We start from the raw sequence: 15,990 nt of genomic DNA, 5'->3' as shown, positions 1-15,990 counted from the left end.
TGGAAATGAAGGGAAAGTGGGGTAAGAGAAGAAAGGAGAGTGGACAAGAGGGGATGACGGAAAATAAGAACAATTAAAGAGAAGAACAGGGAGAGGGACAGAGTAGGGACTGGAGAAATGAGAGCGTGACAGAGGGACCTGTCTGTTCCTCTACAATCACATTGTTCCTCTACCAGCTGCTTCCCACAAACTATTCCTGACTGACTGTCTGACTCGTACATTTGGACTACACTCCAAAGTTTTCGAACCTGAAAAGTGATCTAATGTCGAGATGAGTCCACATCGCATGCCTCTTCCCAGGTTCGAAAACAACTGACACACTTATTTTGGAGTGAACTGTCACTTTAAAATCATGTCATGACATGTCAATCATGTCTAGTCAATCATCCAGGGTTGTGTTCATTAGGCACCAAACAGAAGGAAACTGACTTAAAGCACAAGATTGAATTACAGTACATAGAGTGGAATATATGCCCCTCTTGTTTCTATGGAAACACTTGAGTCATTCTCAGTGAATCATGCAAGGTGTTAAATATAGCATGTTCTGTGTCCTATATAGACAGGACAGTATGGCTCATGGTTGTTAGTTGCATAACTCCAGTATTAAAATGGAGGGTTGTTTTATGTCTCTGGTGCTTTATTCATCAGTGAAAGTAGTCATTGATTGAAAGGTAAAGTTGAAAAGCACAAGGACTGGATTATTGCACACCTAACTGTAGACTACTGTATGTCTATAAGGTTGGTAGTCACTAGATGGCCATGTTAGAAAGTACTAAAGTAGCCCGAACAGTACATGAGATATGTATTGTTGATTTAGTTTGTAGTTCTGGTTGAGGTTAGATATTTTATGGCCGTCTGGTCAAAAGCTTCCTAAGATACCAGGTTGATAATAAGTCCACAGCTGTCATACACCCCACCATTTATAACTACTAGGTCTCATTCAATTCTCTCATTTTTCATTCGTTTGTCTCGTGTCTCAGCTGTGGAACATGAAGGATGGTACTCTGCTAAAGATCTGTTCCAGTGACAACAAAGACGCCATGGACTCTCTGCACGGAGGCTGGGTGACCGACCTGCACTTCTCCCCAGACAACACTGTGCTGCTGTCTACAGGAGGATACATTAAGGTAGGAAACACACACACGGAGAGACACACACACTTTTACAGAGACACACACACACACAAACATGTAAAGACAAATAGATGCGCACGCACACACACTAATGGGAACAGAGGTTTAAAGCACTATCGACCAGAGCCCTTGTCCCCTGGGGATTACATCATCACTGCCTGGTTAAAAAGCCAATCAGAGCCCGGCTGAGGCTGACCCCCAGGTGATCCCTCCTTATGTAAAAGTGGAGGTAATCAGAGAGGAGTAACAGACACACACTCCGCAATCCAATCAAGTTGGGAGGAGGATGAGATATGAAATCTCACTCACACTCTCACTGTGACTACTGCTTTGGGAGTACTATAAACCTACTGTGGTGTAAGAAAGCTTGGGGGCATTACATTTAGCATACGTGGGGGGGCGTGGGTGGGCGGGCGGGCGTGTGAGTGGAGAGAGAGGGAGTTTCTTGCCTGAGTGATTTCAGGAAAATTCAACAGCAGCATTCCTTATCTCACTTGTCTCTTCCGCTCCGAATTCCAAAAGCCTCTAGTAAATGTATCAAGCATATTAAACCAGTGATTTTAATGTACATTGGATCAATGTGATGGATGTTTTTCTTCTAATGTCTCTCAACACATCAACTCTCATGCTTGGCTCTTTATGTGATGTTCAAGTGTCTGTTTGAATCAAACTGGTTGCCACGTCTCCAAGAAACACAAAATAAATCGACTGCATGTTCATTTCAAACTTCCTTCTCTCGCAGTTTGCTAGCCTTTTTTTTTTCTCTTCATTGGGAAGATTCTAGTTTCTATTAATTAGAGCCCCAGGTCATTAAGCCCATTGTGATCAGTCAGTATGTTGTGCATAGTGTTAATGAGTCAACTCCATGGATACTGATGGAGAACTTAACTACCAATTCCATCATTACCTCCTGATGACACTCGGTCTCATCCAGAGTGGTAGAAGGACAGAATACATTTACCTCTTCATCACTCGCTCTCATCCAGAGTGGTAGAAGGACAGAATACCTCTTCATCACTCTATCACTTCCTCTTTCCACACTTCCCTTCTTTCTTTCTCCTGAGGTGCCTTGACTTGATGGATCTGAGCATGTGTGGATGTAACGAGCAGTGATTGATTATTATGCCTGTCTGCGCTGAAGAGGCGAATCCCTTGTAATGAGCGTTGATTGATTTATCGTGGGTGAGAGGTGAGCTGTCAGTCATAATAATTGCCGTGGCAGCTGTGTATTCATAGTTAAACGATGGCTAATTTAGCCTGGGGAGACGTGGGGACAGAATAAATAAAATTGACTAATTGCATCTGTATGTATTAACAGTGGGCCTTATTCAATCCAACCTGTGTCCAGATTTCAGCTGGAAATTATTACAAAATATACAGCACTGGAACAAAATAAGAGACCACTGCAAAATGATCAGTTTCTTTGGTTTTACTATTTATAGATATGTGTTTGGGTAAAATGAAATTTTACCCAAATTTGAAAATGAAGTTTTGTTTTATTCTATAAACTAATGACAACATTTCTCCCAAATTCCAAATCAAAATAACAAAAAAGATGCAGTGTTGTCAAACCTCGAATAATGCAAAGAAAATATGTTCATATTCATTTTTAAACAACACAATACTAATGTTTTAACTTAGGAAGAGTTCAGAAATCAATGTTTTGTGGAATAACCCTGATTTTCCATCACAGCTTTCATGCGTCTTGGTATGCTCTCCACCAGTCTTTCACATTGATGTTGGTTGATTTTTATGCCACTCCTGGCGCAAAAATTCAAGCAGCTCGGCTTTGTTTGATGGCTTGTGACCATCCATCTTCCTCTTGATCACATTCCAGAGGTTTTCAATGGGGTTCAGGTCTGGAGATTGGGCTGGACATGACAGGGTCTTGATCTGGTGGTCCTCCATCCACATCTTGATTGACCTGGCTGTGTGGCATGGAGCATTGTCCTGCTGGAAAAACCAATCCTCAGAGTTGGGGAACATTGTCAGAGCAGAAGGAAGCAAGTTTTCTTCCAGGACAACCTTGTACGTGGCCTGATTCATGCGTCCTTCACAAAGACAAATTTCACAGTGGGTGTGAGACCTGGAGAGGCCTACAAGCCACAGTGTCTCACACCCACTGTGACATTTGTCTTTGAAGGACGCATGAATCAGGCCACGTACAAGGTTGTCCTGGAAGAAAACTTGCTTCCTTCTGCTCTGACAATTTGGGGTTTTGATTGATTTAAGGCCTAGTTTGTACTGTAGCTTTGTCTGCCTGAAGAAGACCATGTCTTTCCAAATGTTGATTTTGTATCACGCTGTATGAAGACTAACTTCAGCCAACAGTGAGAAGAACTTATCATTACAGACGTGTGTTCAGTAGAAGTGGTGCTGATGGGATCAGTAGTGCTGTGATGTTGATTCATTAAAGCTAGTCTCCCTGATGTCTGTCAACCCCTATCTGTCTCCTCCTTATGGCTTCCTGGAGTAACCTCCCACCACAACACTCACACTATCTCTGTCTTGCTATATTTAAAGGAGATTCTCTCTATTCTCCCCTCTCTCCATCTCTGGTCCCTTTCCATGGCCTCCTCTCTCATTATTGACCTATTTTTCTCTCTCTCTCTGTCTCTGTCTATCTCTGTCTGCTCCATACGACAGGTATTATCAGGTAGTGTAATTAAAAGCAGCATGGTGTGTGACCCTCTGGGAGCTGTTCCAATGCTTCCTTCCAATGCCTCTGAGACACCAGGATAGGACATCACATGTAGTAGTGTGTGTGTCAGGGAGTGATAAGGTGTTTTGGGGCAGCTCTCTGAGTGAGGGCGTAATATCACACTGACCCCCATCACTCCTCTGTTCTCTGCCCGGTAATACCTCACACAGCCTGTCTTACACCTGGGAGACAGCCCCCGACGCACAGCTATACATCACATAGTCTGGCACACACCACGCACATGGAGACAGACACACATGCAGACACGCGCAGACACAGGTATGCACATAGGTACACTCAGAGAATCAGCGGGACCTCACAGATTCAGCATGAGTTGCTGTGAGACAATCTGTCATAGTGCCATGATCCAAGTAGAGGTGGGATGTGTGAAGAGGCTCATCCTGACACACACACACACACACACACACACACACACACAACAGGAGACCCTGAGTAATTCACATAGAGCGCTCATACTTACAGAAGCTTCATATCTTCCTCCTCTCCCCTACACCTCCACTGTTGCTAAGTCAACACTAGTCCTTAGGATTGAGGAGACACAGTATACATCCCAAATGGCACCCTATTCCCCTATTTAGTGCACTACTTTTGATCAGGGCTCTACTCGCTCTGGTCAACAGTAGTGCACTGTATAGGGGAAAGTGCACCATTTGGTATGCAACCACAGACCAATATACAGTACCAGTCAAAAGTTAGAACACACCTACTCATTCCGGAGTTTTTCTTTATTTTGACTATTTTCTACTTTGTAGAATAATAGTGAAGACGTCAAAACAATTACATAACACATATGGAATCATGTTGTAAGTGTTAAACAAATAAAAATATATTTTATAACCACCCTTTGCCTTGATTGACAGCTTTGCACACTCTTGGAATTCTCTCAACCAGCTTCACCTGGAATGGTTTCCAACAGTCTTGAAGGAGTTCCCACATATGCTGAGCACTTGCTGGCTGCTTTTCCTTCACTCTGCTTGTCCAACTCATCCCAAACCATCTCATTTGGGTTGTGGTCAGGTGATTGTAGAGGCCAGGTCATCTGATGCAACACTCCATCACTATCCAAGAATCACTCTCCTTCTTGGTCAAATAGCCCTTACATAGCCTGGAGGTGTGTTGGGTTATTGTCCTGTTGAAAAACAAATTATAGTTCCACTAAGCACAAACCAGATGGGATGGTGTATCGCTGCAGAATGCTGTGGTAGCCATGCTGGTTAAGTGTGCCTTGAATTCTAAATGAATCACTGACAGTGTCACCAGCAAAGCACCATCACACCACCTCCTCCATGCTTCACGGTGGGAACCACACATAAGGAGATCATCCGTTAACCTACTCTGCGTCTCACAAAGACACGGCGATTGGAACCAGAAATCGCAAATTTAGACTCATCAGACTGAAGGACAGATTTCCACCGCTCTTAAAGTAAACATGGACTGTCTTTTCTCTTTGCTTATTTGAGCTGTTCTTGCCATTATATGGACTTGGTCTTTTACCAAATACAGTTGAAGTCGGAAGTTTACATTACACTTATGTTGGAGTCATTAAAACTAGTTTTTCAACCACTCCACACATTTCTTGTTAACAAACTATACTTTTGGCAAGTCGGTTAGGACATCTACTTTGTGCATGACACAAGTAATTTTTCCAACAATTGTTTACAGACAGATTATTTCACTTATAATTCACTGTATCACAATTCCAGTGGGGTCAGAAGTTTACATACACTAAGTTGACTGTGCCTTTAAACAGCTTGGAAAATTATAGAAAATGATGTAATGGCTTTAGAAGCTTCTGATAGGCTAATTGACATAATTTGAGTCAATTGGAGGTGTACCTGTGGATGTTTTTCAAGGCCTACCTTCAAACTCAGTGCCTCTTTGCTTGACATCATTGGAAAATCAAAAGAAATCAGCCAAGACCTCAGATAAAAAATTGTAGACCTCCACAAGTCTGGTTCATCCTTGGGAGCAATTTACAAAACGCCTGAAGGTACCACGTTCATCTGTACAAAGAATAGTACGCAAGTATAAACACCATGGGACCACGCAGCCGTCATACCACTCAGGAAGGAGACACTTTCTGTCTCCTAGAGAACATACTTTGGTGCGAAAAGTGCAAATCAATCCCAGAACAACAGCAAAGGACCTTGTGAAGATGCTGGAGGAAACAGTTACAAAAGTATCTATATCCACAGTAAAACGAGACCTATATCGACATAACCTGAAAGGCCGTTCGGCAAGAAGCCACTGCTCCAAAACTGCCATTTAAAAAAGCTAGACTACGGTTTGCAACTGCACATGGGGACAAAGATCGTACTTTTTGGAGGAATGTCCTCTGGTCTGATGAAACAAAAATAGAACTGTTTGGCCATACTGACCATAGTTATGTTTGGAAGAAAAAGGGGGAGGCTTGCAAGCCGAAGAACACCATCCCAACCGTGAAGCACGGGGGTGGCAGCATCATGTTGTGGGGGTACTTTGCGGCAGGAGGGACTGGTGCGCTTCACAAAATGGATGGCATCATGAGGGAGCTAAATTATGTGGATATATTGAAGCAACATCTCAAGACATCAGTCAGGAAGTTAAGGCTTGGTCGCAAATGGGTCTTCCAAATGGACAATGACCCCAAGCATACTTCCAAAGTTATGGCTTAAGGACACCAAAGTCAAGGTATTGGAGTGGCCATCACAAAGCCCTGACCTCAATCCAATAGAAAATTTGTGGGCAGAACTGAAAAAGCGTGTGCGAGCAAGGAGGCCTACAAACCTGATTCAGTTACATCAGCTCTGTCAGGAGGAATGGGCCAAAATTCACCCAACTTATTGTGAGAAGCTTGTGGAAGGCTACCTAAAATGTTTGACCCAAGTTAAACAATTTAAAGGCAATGCTACCAAATACACTCAATTAGTATGTAAACTTCTGACCCACTTGGAATGTGATGAAAAAAAGAAAAGCTGAAATCATTCTCTCTACTATTATTCTGCCATTTCACATTCTTAAAATAAAGTGATCCTAAAACGGAATTTTTACAAGGATTAAATGTCAGGAATTGTGAAAAACTGAGTTTAAATGTGTATGGCTAAGGTGTATGTAAACTTCCGACTTCAACTGTTGGTCTTTCTTCTGTATACCTCCCCGACCCTGTCACAATACAACTGATTGGCTCAAACGCATTAAGAATGAAAGAAATTCCACAAGCTTTTAACAAGGCACACCTGTTAATTGAAATATATTCCAGGTGACTACCTCATGAAACTGGTTGAGAGGATGCCAAGAGTGTGCAAAGCTGTCATCAAGGCAAAGGGTGGCTACTTTGAAGAATCTCAAATATAAAATATATTTTGATTTGTTTAACACTTTTTTTTGGGCTACTACATGATTCCGTATGTGTTATTTCATAGTTTTGATTTCTTCATTTATTATTCTTCAATGTAGAAAGTAGTACAAATAAAGAAACTCTGGAATGAGTAGGTGTGTCCAAACATTTGACTGGTACTTTAGGTGCAATCACCTGTCTTGATAACCACACAGTATTTCATTTATCATTGTATTACTTTATGATGTTTTCCAATTCAATATTATACAGTACTATATGACTCAACAGTGCTCTATATTAGTACATTACGGTTCTATAAAAGACGAGGGATAGAATGTTGAGTTTTCTCAATATTCAAAAATACAGTGCTTTGCAAAAGTATTCAGACCCCTTGGATTTCTTCACATTTTATTGTGTTGCAAAGTGGGATTGAAATTGATTTTTTTTTTGCAATCTAAACAAAATACTCTTTCAAAGTGGATTAATTTTTTCAATACTTTTTTAAAGATTAATAAAAAATACATTAAAATATATTAGCTGCATAAGTATTCAGCTTCCTGATTCCATACATGTTAGAAACACCTATGTCAGCAGAACAGAACATGTATGTGGGTATACACTGTATGTTCTGTTCTCTCAATATACCCACATACACTCAGTGTACAAAACATTAGGAGCGCCTCTAGAACAGCTTCATTTCGTCAGGGCATGGACTCTAAGTGTCAAGCGTTCCACAGGGATGCTGGCCCATGTTGACTCCAATGCTTCCCACAGTTGTGTCAAGTTGGCTGGAGGTCATTTGGGTGGTGGACCATTCTTGATAAAACTGTGATAAACCAGTGCGCCTGGCACCTACTACCATACCCCGATCAAAGCCACTTAAATCTTTTGTCTTGCCCATTCACCATCTGAATGGCACACACAATATATGTCTCAAGGCTTAAAAATCCTACTTGAACCTGTCTCCTACCCTTCATCTACACTGATTTTGAAGTGGATTTAACAAGTGACATCAATAAGGGATCATAGCTTTCACCTGGATTCACCTGGTCAGTCTACATCATGGAAAGACCAGGTTTTTGTAATGTGTTGTACACTCTGTACGTGTTTTTTCTCTCAACAGACCCACATATAGTGTGCCTTCACAAAGTATTCACACCCCTTGACTTTTTCCACATTTTTCACACCCCTTGACTTTTTCCACATGTTCCAGCCTGAATACAAAATAGATTAAATGTAGATGTTTTTGTCAGTGGCCTACACACAATACTCCATAATGTCATAGTGGAATTTAGTTATTTTAAATTTTTACAGATTTATTTCAAATGAACTGCTGAAATTGTGTGAGACAAAAGTATTCTACCTCTTTTGTTATGGCAAGCCTAAATAAGTTCAGGAGTAAAAATGTGCTTAACAAGTCACATAATAAGTTGCATGGACTCGCTCTGTGTGCAATAACAGTGTTTAACAATTTTTTTTTTTTTTAATTTTCAACCACAAAGACCAGGGAGATTTTTAAAGGGCACCTACTGGTAGATGGGTAAAAAGAACATAGCAGACATTGAATATCTCTTTCAGCTTGGTGAAGTGATTAATTATTAAAGGTCGACCGATTATGATTTTTCAACGCCGATAACGATTTATTGGAGGACCAAAAAAAGCCAATACCGATTAATCGGCCGAATGTTGTTTTTTTTTAAATTTTTTTTGTTTTTTTATTACATTATTTATTTATTTTTTTGTAATAATGACAATTCAAATAAGTGTTCATTCAGTATTGTTGTCATTATTACAAATAAAAAATACAATCTTTTTTTAATTACATTTTTTTTTATTTTTATGTATTTGTAATAATGACAATTACAACAATACTGAATGAACACTTATTTTAACTTAATATAATACATCAATAAAATAGTTTAAGCCTCAAATAAATAATGAAACATGTTCAAATTGGTTTAAATAATGCAAAAACAAAGTGTTGGAGAAGAAAGTAAAAGTGCAATAGCTTTCTTACATGGCACCTAACGTTTAAGTTCCTTGCTCAGAACATGAGAACATATGAAAGCTGGTGGTTCCTTTTAACATGAGTCTTCAATATTCCCAGGTAAGAAGTTTTAGGTTGTAGTTATTATAGGACTATTTCTCTCTATACGATTTGTATTTCATATACCTTTGACTATTGGATGTTCGTATACTGTTACACTGGCAATACTTTAGTATTGCCAGTGTAACAGTATAGCTTCCGTCCCTCTCCACGCTCCTACCTGGGCTCGAACCAGGAACACATCGACAACAGCCACCCTCGAAGCAGCGTTACCCATGCAGAGCAAGGGAAACAACTACTCCAAGTCTCAGAGCGAGTGACGTTTGAAACGCTATTAGCGTGCACCCCGCTAACTAGCTAGCCATTTCACATCGGTTACACCAGCCTAATCTCGGGAGTTGATAGGCTTGAAGTCATAAACAGCGCAATGCTTGAAGCATTGCGAAGAGATGCTGGCAAACGCACTAAAGTGCTGTTTGAATGAATGCTTACGAGCCTGCTGGTGCCTACCATCGCTCAGTCAGACTGCTCTATCAAATCATAGACTTAATTATAACATAATAACACACAGAAATATGAGTCTTTGGTCATTAAAATGGTAGAATCTGGAAACTATCATTTCGAAAACAAAACGTTTATTCTTTCAGTGAAATACGGAACCGTTCTGTATTTTATCTAACGGATGGCATCCCTAAGTCTAAATATTGCTGTTACATTGTTCAACCTTCAATGTTATGTCATAATTATGTACAATTCTGGCAAATTAATTACGGCCTTTGTTAGGAATAAATGGACTTCACACAGTTCGCAATGAGCCAGGCGGCCCAAACTGCTGCATATACCCTGACTGCTTGCACGGAACACAAGAGAAGTGACAATTTCCCTAGTTATAAGAAATTCATGTTAGCAGGCAATATTAACTAAATATGCAGATTTAAAAATATATACTTGTGTATTGATTTTAAAGAATGGCATTGATGTTTATGGTTAGGTACATTGGTGCAACGACATTGCTTTTTTCGCAAATGCGCTTGTTAAATCACCCGTTTGTCGAAGTAGGCTGTGATTCAATGAGAAATTAACAGGCACCGCGTCGATTATATGCAACGCAGGATATGCTAGATAAACGAGTAATATCATCAACCATGTGTAGTTAACTAGTGATTATGTTAAGATTGATTGTTTTTTTATACGATAAGTTTAATGCTAGCTAGCAACTTACCTTGGCTTCTTGCTGCCCTCGCGTAACAGGTAGTCAGCCTGCCACGCAGGCTCCTCGTGTATTGCAATGTAAAGCAGGTGGTTAGAGCGTTGGACTAGTAACCGGAAGGTTGCAAAAACGAACCCCCGAGCTGACAAGGTAAAAATCTGTCGTTCTGCCCCTGAACAAGGCAGTTAACCCACCGTTCTTAGGCCGTCATTGAAAATAATGTGTTCTTAAGTGACTTGCCTAGTTAAATAAAGGTGTTACATTTTTTGGGGGGCAAATCGGTCCAAAAATACCGATTTACCGATTGTTATGAAAACTTGAAATCGGCCCTAATTAATCGGCCATTCCGATTAATCAATCGACCTCTATTAATTATACTTTGGATGGTGTATCAGTACACCCAGTCACTATAAAGATACAGGCGTCCTTCCTAATTCAGTTGCCGGAGAGGAAGGAAACCACTCAGGGATTTCACCATGAGGCCAATGGTGACTTTTTAAAACTGTTAGAGTTTAATGGTTGTGATAGGAGAACTGAGGATGGATCAACAACATTGTAGTTACTCCACAATACTAACATAATTGACAGAGTAAAAAGAAGGAAGCCTGTGCAGAATAAAAAATATTCAAAAACATGCATCCTGTTTGCACTTAAGTAATACTGCAAAAAATGTGACAAAGCAATTAATTAACTTTTAGTCCTGAATACATAGTGTTGTTTGGAGAAAACACAACACATTACTGAGTACCACTACTGGTGATTTTAGCAAGTAAAGCAAGTTAATGGTACCATAACGGTGACAACAAAGCAAAACAAAATAATAAATCGCATTATCAACTAGAATTACGGAACCTTTTTGTTGAAAAATAATATTTGAATGGGAAGAGTCACCGGCAAACATGGTTACAGACCCAACAACATTATATAGTATCCCTTCCTCATGGTTACAGACCCAACAACATTATATAGTATCCCTTCCTCATGGTTACAGACCCAACAACATTATATAGTATCCCTTCCTCATGGTTACAGACCCAACAACATTATATAGTATCCCTTCCTCATGGTTACAGACCCAACAACATTATATAGTATCCCTTCTTCATGGTTACAGACCCAACAACATTATATAGTATCCCTTCCTCGTGGTTACAGACCCAACAACATTATATAGTATCCCCTCCTCATGGTTACAGACCCAACAACATTATATAGTATCCCCTCCTCATGGTTACAGACCCAACAACATTATATAGTATCCCTTCGTCGTGAATAAAAGCACATGAGCTAATATATGCAGCAGCATACATTTTTGGACAGTTGTTGTGCTTACTTAAACTGGAAGGTGGCGTGGCGGTCCTTCTTGTGGGCAAATCTTGTCATTAAAGGTGCTTTCAAGATAACTGGGAACTCTAAAAAAACAAGGTTGAATCATGATGTCTGTGATCTTCAGGTCGGAGCACTAGAAAGGGGTCCGAGTTCCCGGTGTGGAATTCTATGTTGGATGACCGTTCAAAATGTCATTTCCAAGTTGGAGATCTTTTTTCTTCCCCCTGCTCTGTATATTCCGCTAGCTGCCCCTCCACCACAGAAAGCACTGAGCTAGGCTGAAACGCCTGCATTTTGGAGCTGCCTTACTCAAGAAAGAGACCATGTTTGTATGAGGCTTTATTAACTCAACATTATTTTTTTTTTAATTACATTGTTTGCGAACTGATATGTGGCATGAATTAATGCCAAAATAACATGCCCTAAATGACGGGTCGCCACTGAGTACCACTCTCCATATTTTCAAGCATAGTGGTGGCTGCATTATGTTATGGGTATGCTTGTAATCGTAAAAAGACTTTTCAGGATAAAAAAGAAACGGAATGGAGCTTAGCACAGGCAAAATCCTAGAGGAAAACCTGATTTAGTCTGCTTTCCACTAGACTCTTGGAGATGAATTTACCTTTCAGCAGGACAATAACCTAAAACACAAGGCCAAATCTACACTGTAGTTGCTTCCCAAGAAGACAGGGAATGTTCCTGAAAGGCGAGTTACAGTTTTGACTTAAATCTATAGCAAGACCTGAAAATGGTTGTCTAGCATTGATCAACAACCAATTTGACAGAGCTTGAATAATTTTTTTTGAGAATAATGGGCAAATGTTGCACAATCCAGGTGTGGAAAGCTCTTAGAGACTTACCCAGAAAGACTCACAGCTGTTATCGCTGCCAAAGGTGCTTCTACAAAGTATTGAGTCAGGGGTGTGAATACTTATGTAAATTAGAAATGTCTGTATTTCATTTTCAATAAATTTGCTAACATGTTTTCACTTTGTCATTATGGGTTATTGTGTGTACATGGGTGAGAATTATTATTTTTTATCAATTTTGAATTCCGGCTGTAACACAACAAAATGTGGAATAAGTTAACAGGTATGACTACTTTCTGAAGGCACTGTATGTTCTGTTTTCTCAATATACCGACATTTATCAAACATATCCCTAGATCTCATACCATCCTTATTTAACCTTCATTCATTTCCCTAGGTACTCTCACATTAATCATGCACTGACACACACGTGTACAGACATGTATACACACACACCCACACGTCTCGAAATACAGATACACACACACACACACAGATACATAGACACACACACAGTACTGTAGATGGATGTGAGGAGTTTAGATGAAGGCAGTTGCCTGTCGGTAGTGTTGTCAGACCTCACTTCTCTTCTCTAGGTGATTGAAGACCAAGAGAAGACATCTCACCTTTTCACACTCGCTGTTGTAACTCTCCATCTCTCTGTTCCCCATAGGACGTCTCTCACACTCCTACTAATGGCATCTCTCCTCTCTCACTCTCTGCCTCTGTCTGTCTTTCTCTCACTCTCTCTTTTACTCGCTAACTTTGTGGCTCTCTCTCTCTCTCTCTCTCTTCTCTCTTTCTCTTTCTCTTTCTCTTTCTCTTTCTCTTTCTTTCTCTCTCTCTCTCTCTCTCTCTCTCTCTCTCTCTCTCTCTCACTCTCACTCTCACCTCACTCTCACTCTCACTCTCACTCTCACTCTCTGCCTCTGTCTGTCTTTCTCTCTCTCTCTCCCTTTCTCTCAGGTGTTCATTCTGTTTCTTTCACTTTTCATCTCCCCATTGGAACCCCTCTCTCAATCTCTCTTTTTCCATCATAAGCTGTTGAACAGGGGTAAGAATTGGGTAAAATATGAGCGCTTTCTGTGTGTGTGTGTGTGTGTGTGTGTTATGGTCGTTAAGTGTATGCTAACAAGACCCAGGGGGAGGGGGAGAGAGAGAGGAGTCAAGGTTAATATGATCTTCCCCTGGAGAGGTGGAAAGGGGGAGAAAAGAGATTACATTCGTGAGGGAGAGAATCACAGAGAAGGAAGGGTGGGAGTTAGAGAGACAGATGGAGGTAAATTGTGTGATTTGGTGTCCCCCATAAAGCTAAATAATCCATCTGTAAATATCTTGTTGCTGAAACCCTGTTAATAATGTTTAATAGTCAGTCGGCTAACCATATTGGACGAGAAATGTATATTATGCTGATTGGTCCGTTCAAGTCTCCCGATTTAACGTCACAAACACCTAGTTTAGTAATAAAAAGGCTCTCAGTTGCCTTCCCATGACAACGGTGCATTTTCTAATGCTTGTAGATACAGCACTCTTACACCACAATCTATGTCGGTAAATAGATTGGATGAAGTCCTCCGATCAGACATGGTGGAGTGAGTCAGTAGGAGAGAACCTTGTCAGTGTAGATCTGTTGTTCCTCCACCAGCCATAACACCACGTACTGATAGTTCCCAACAGAGAAGCTGCAGGAGAGCCATGCCACACTCCACGCAGAGCAGAGACATGCCTCTAAAAATACACACACACTGCCTGTCACATCACAGTTCTGTGCTATGTGGTGGCTTTGTTTGGGGGGGGGGGTGTTTTTTGATTTTGTTGTTTGAGGTTTTGTTTTTAGGCTTGTGTTTTTGTGTAAATGAAATGTGTATTTCGGATAGAATTACGATCAGACACCGTACAGTTATTATATTTGTGTGTTCATACTTTTCTGATTCTAAGATCAAAAGCTACATCTCGGTCTTTGAAAGAGCCAGCTATTGTCAACGTTCCCTTGAGTAAGGACCACCCAAACTGCTCATTGGCTGCTCTCTGCTCCAGCTTCTCCAACTTAATGTGTGTTTGCGTACACACACACACACACACACACATACATACATACAGTACATACATACATACGTTCTAATGTATAAAGCATAATGTTAGGTACAAAATGACTGGTAGTTTAGGAGTGCAGACAGTCCGTCTCTAACAGACAGAGACAGATTTTCAAGCAGCGATGAAACCGTGGGTCGTGGGGTTTGGTAAAAGCAGCGATGAAACCGTGGGTCGTGGGGTTTGGTAAAAGCAGCGATGAAACCGTGGGTCGTGGGGTTTGGTAAAAGCAGCGATGAAACCGTGGGTCGTGGGGTTTGGTAAAAGCAGCGATGAAACCGTGGGTCGTGGGGTTTGGTAAAAGCAGCGACGAAACCGTGGGTCATGGGGTTTGGTAAAAGCAGCGATGAAACCGTGGGTCGTGGGGTTTGGTAAAAGTGCGAAACCGAGGGGTCGTGGGGTTTGGTAAAAGCAGCGACGAAACCGTGGGTCGTGGGGTTTGGTAAAAGCAGCGATGAAACCGTGGGGGCGTTTGGTAAAAGCAGCGATGAAACCGTGGGTCGTCGGGTTTGGTAAAAGCAGCGATGAAACCGTGGGTCGTGGGGTTTGGTAAAAGCAGCGATGAAACCGTGGGTCGTGGGGTTTGGTAAAAGCAGAAGACTCATTTCTTTCTCGGTTGAACTAATAAAAGTATTCTTCTTCTTCAGCTAGAGCCATGATCTAGCCTTGTTCAGCCTTTGCTACGTCCCAAAAGGTACCCTATTCCGTTTATAGTACACTACTTTTGACCAGAGCCCTATCCAAGCAGTGCCCTATAAAGGGGATAGGGTGACATTTGGTTGGCAGCCCTGAGTTTGGCCTAGCGACAGTATATCTCTTCTCAGGCTCATGGCGTAAACACAACATGATGTAGTGAAATATTTATCCCCCCCAAAGCCTGATGTTCCCATGCTCCTCTCATTAAACCTGGGTTAATTGTCTTTGGCTGTTATACCTTACACCCCGGGACGAGATGGTGGAGAGAAAGAGAGGCAAGATGTGGGAGAGAGTTAGGGAAGAGAGGGAAAGGGTTAGGGAAGAGAGGGAAAGGGTTAGGGAAGAGAGGGAAAGGGTTAGGGAAGAGAGGGAAAGGGTTAGGGAAGAGAGGGAAAGGTAGAGGGTTAACGTTAGGGAAGAGAGGGAAAGGGTTAGGGAAGAGAGGGAAAGGTAGAGGGTTAACGTTAGGGAAGAGAGGGAAAGGTAGAGGGTTAACGTTAGGGAAGAGAGGGAAAGGTAGGTGGAGACAGGAGAGAAACACAGACACACACACGCAGACAGACACACACACAAAGGTAGAGGGTTAGGGAAGAGTGGGAAAGGTAGAGGTAGGTGGAGACGGGAGAGAACGCGCCAC

At 41.3% G+C, this 15,990-nt stretch overlaps 1 protein-coding gene across 2 annotated transcripts in view; it reads left to right on the top strand.

The window, feature by feature from the left end:
- The window catches only part of LOC106609566 (apoptotic protease-activating factor 1), a 70,115-nt gene that overhangs the window by 46,181 nt on the left and 7,944 nt on the right, over window positions 1–15,990 (top strand). For both annotated transcript variants that reach the window (XM_014208509.2, XM_014208511.2), the window contains exon 26: window positions 981–1,127. In XM_014208509.2, the coding sequence (XP_014063984.1) occupies window positions 981–1,127 (147 nt within the window). The remainder of the gene's footprint in view (window positions 1–980; window positions 1,128–15,990) is intronic.

The sequence above is a fragment of the Salmo salar genome, chromosome ssa07 (assembly GCF_905237065.1).
Source record: "Salmo salar chromosome ssa07, Ssal_v3.1, whole genome shotgun sequence".
Lineage (NCBI taxonomy): Eukaryota > Metazoa > Chordata > Actinopteri > Salmoniformes > Salmonidae > Salmo > Salmo salar.
The sequence above is the reverse complement of the archived record's forward strand: the minus strand, read 5'-3'. Positions and strand labels throughout refer to the sequence as shown.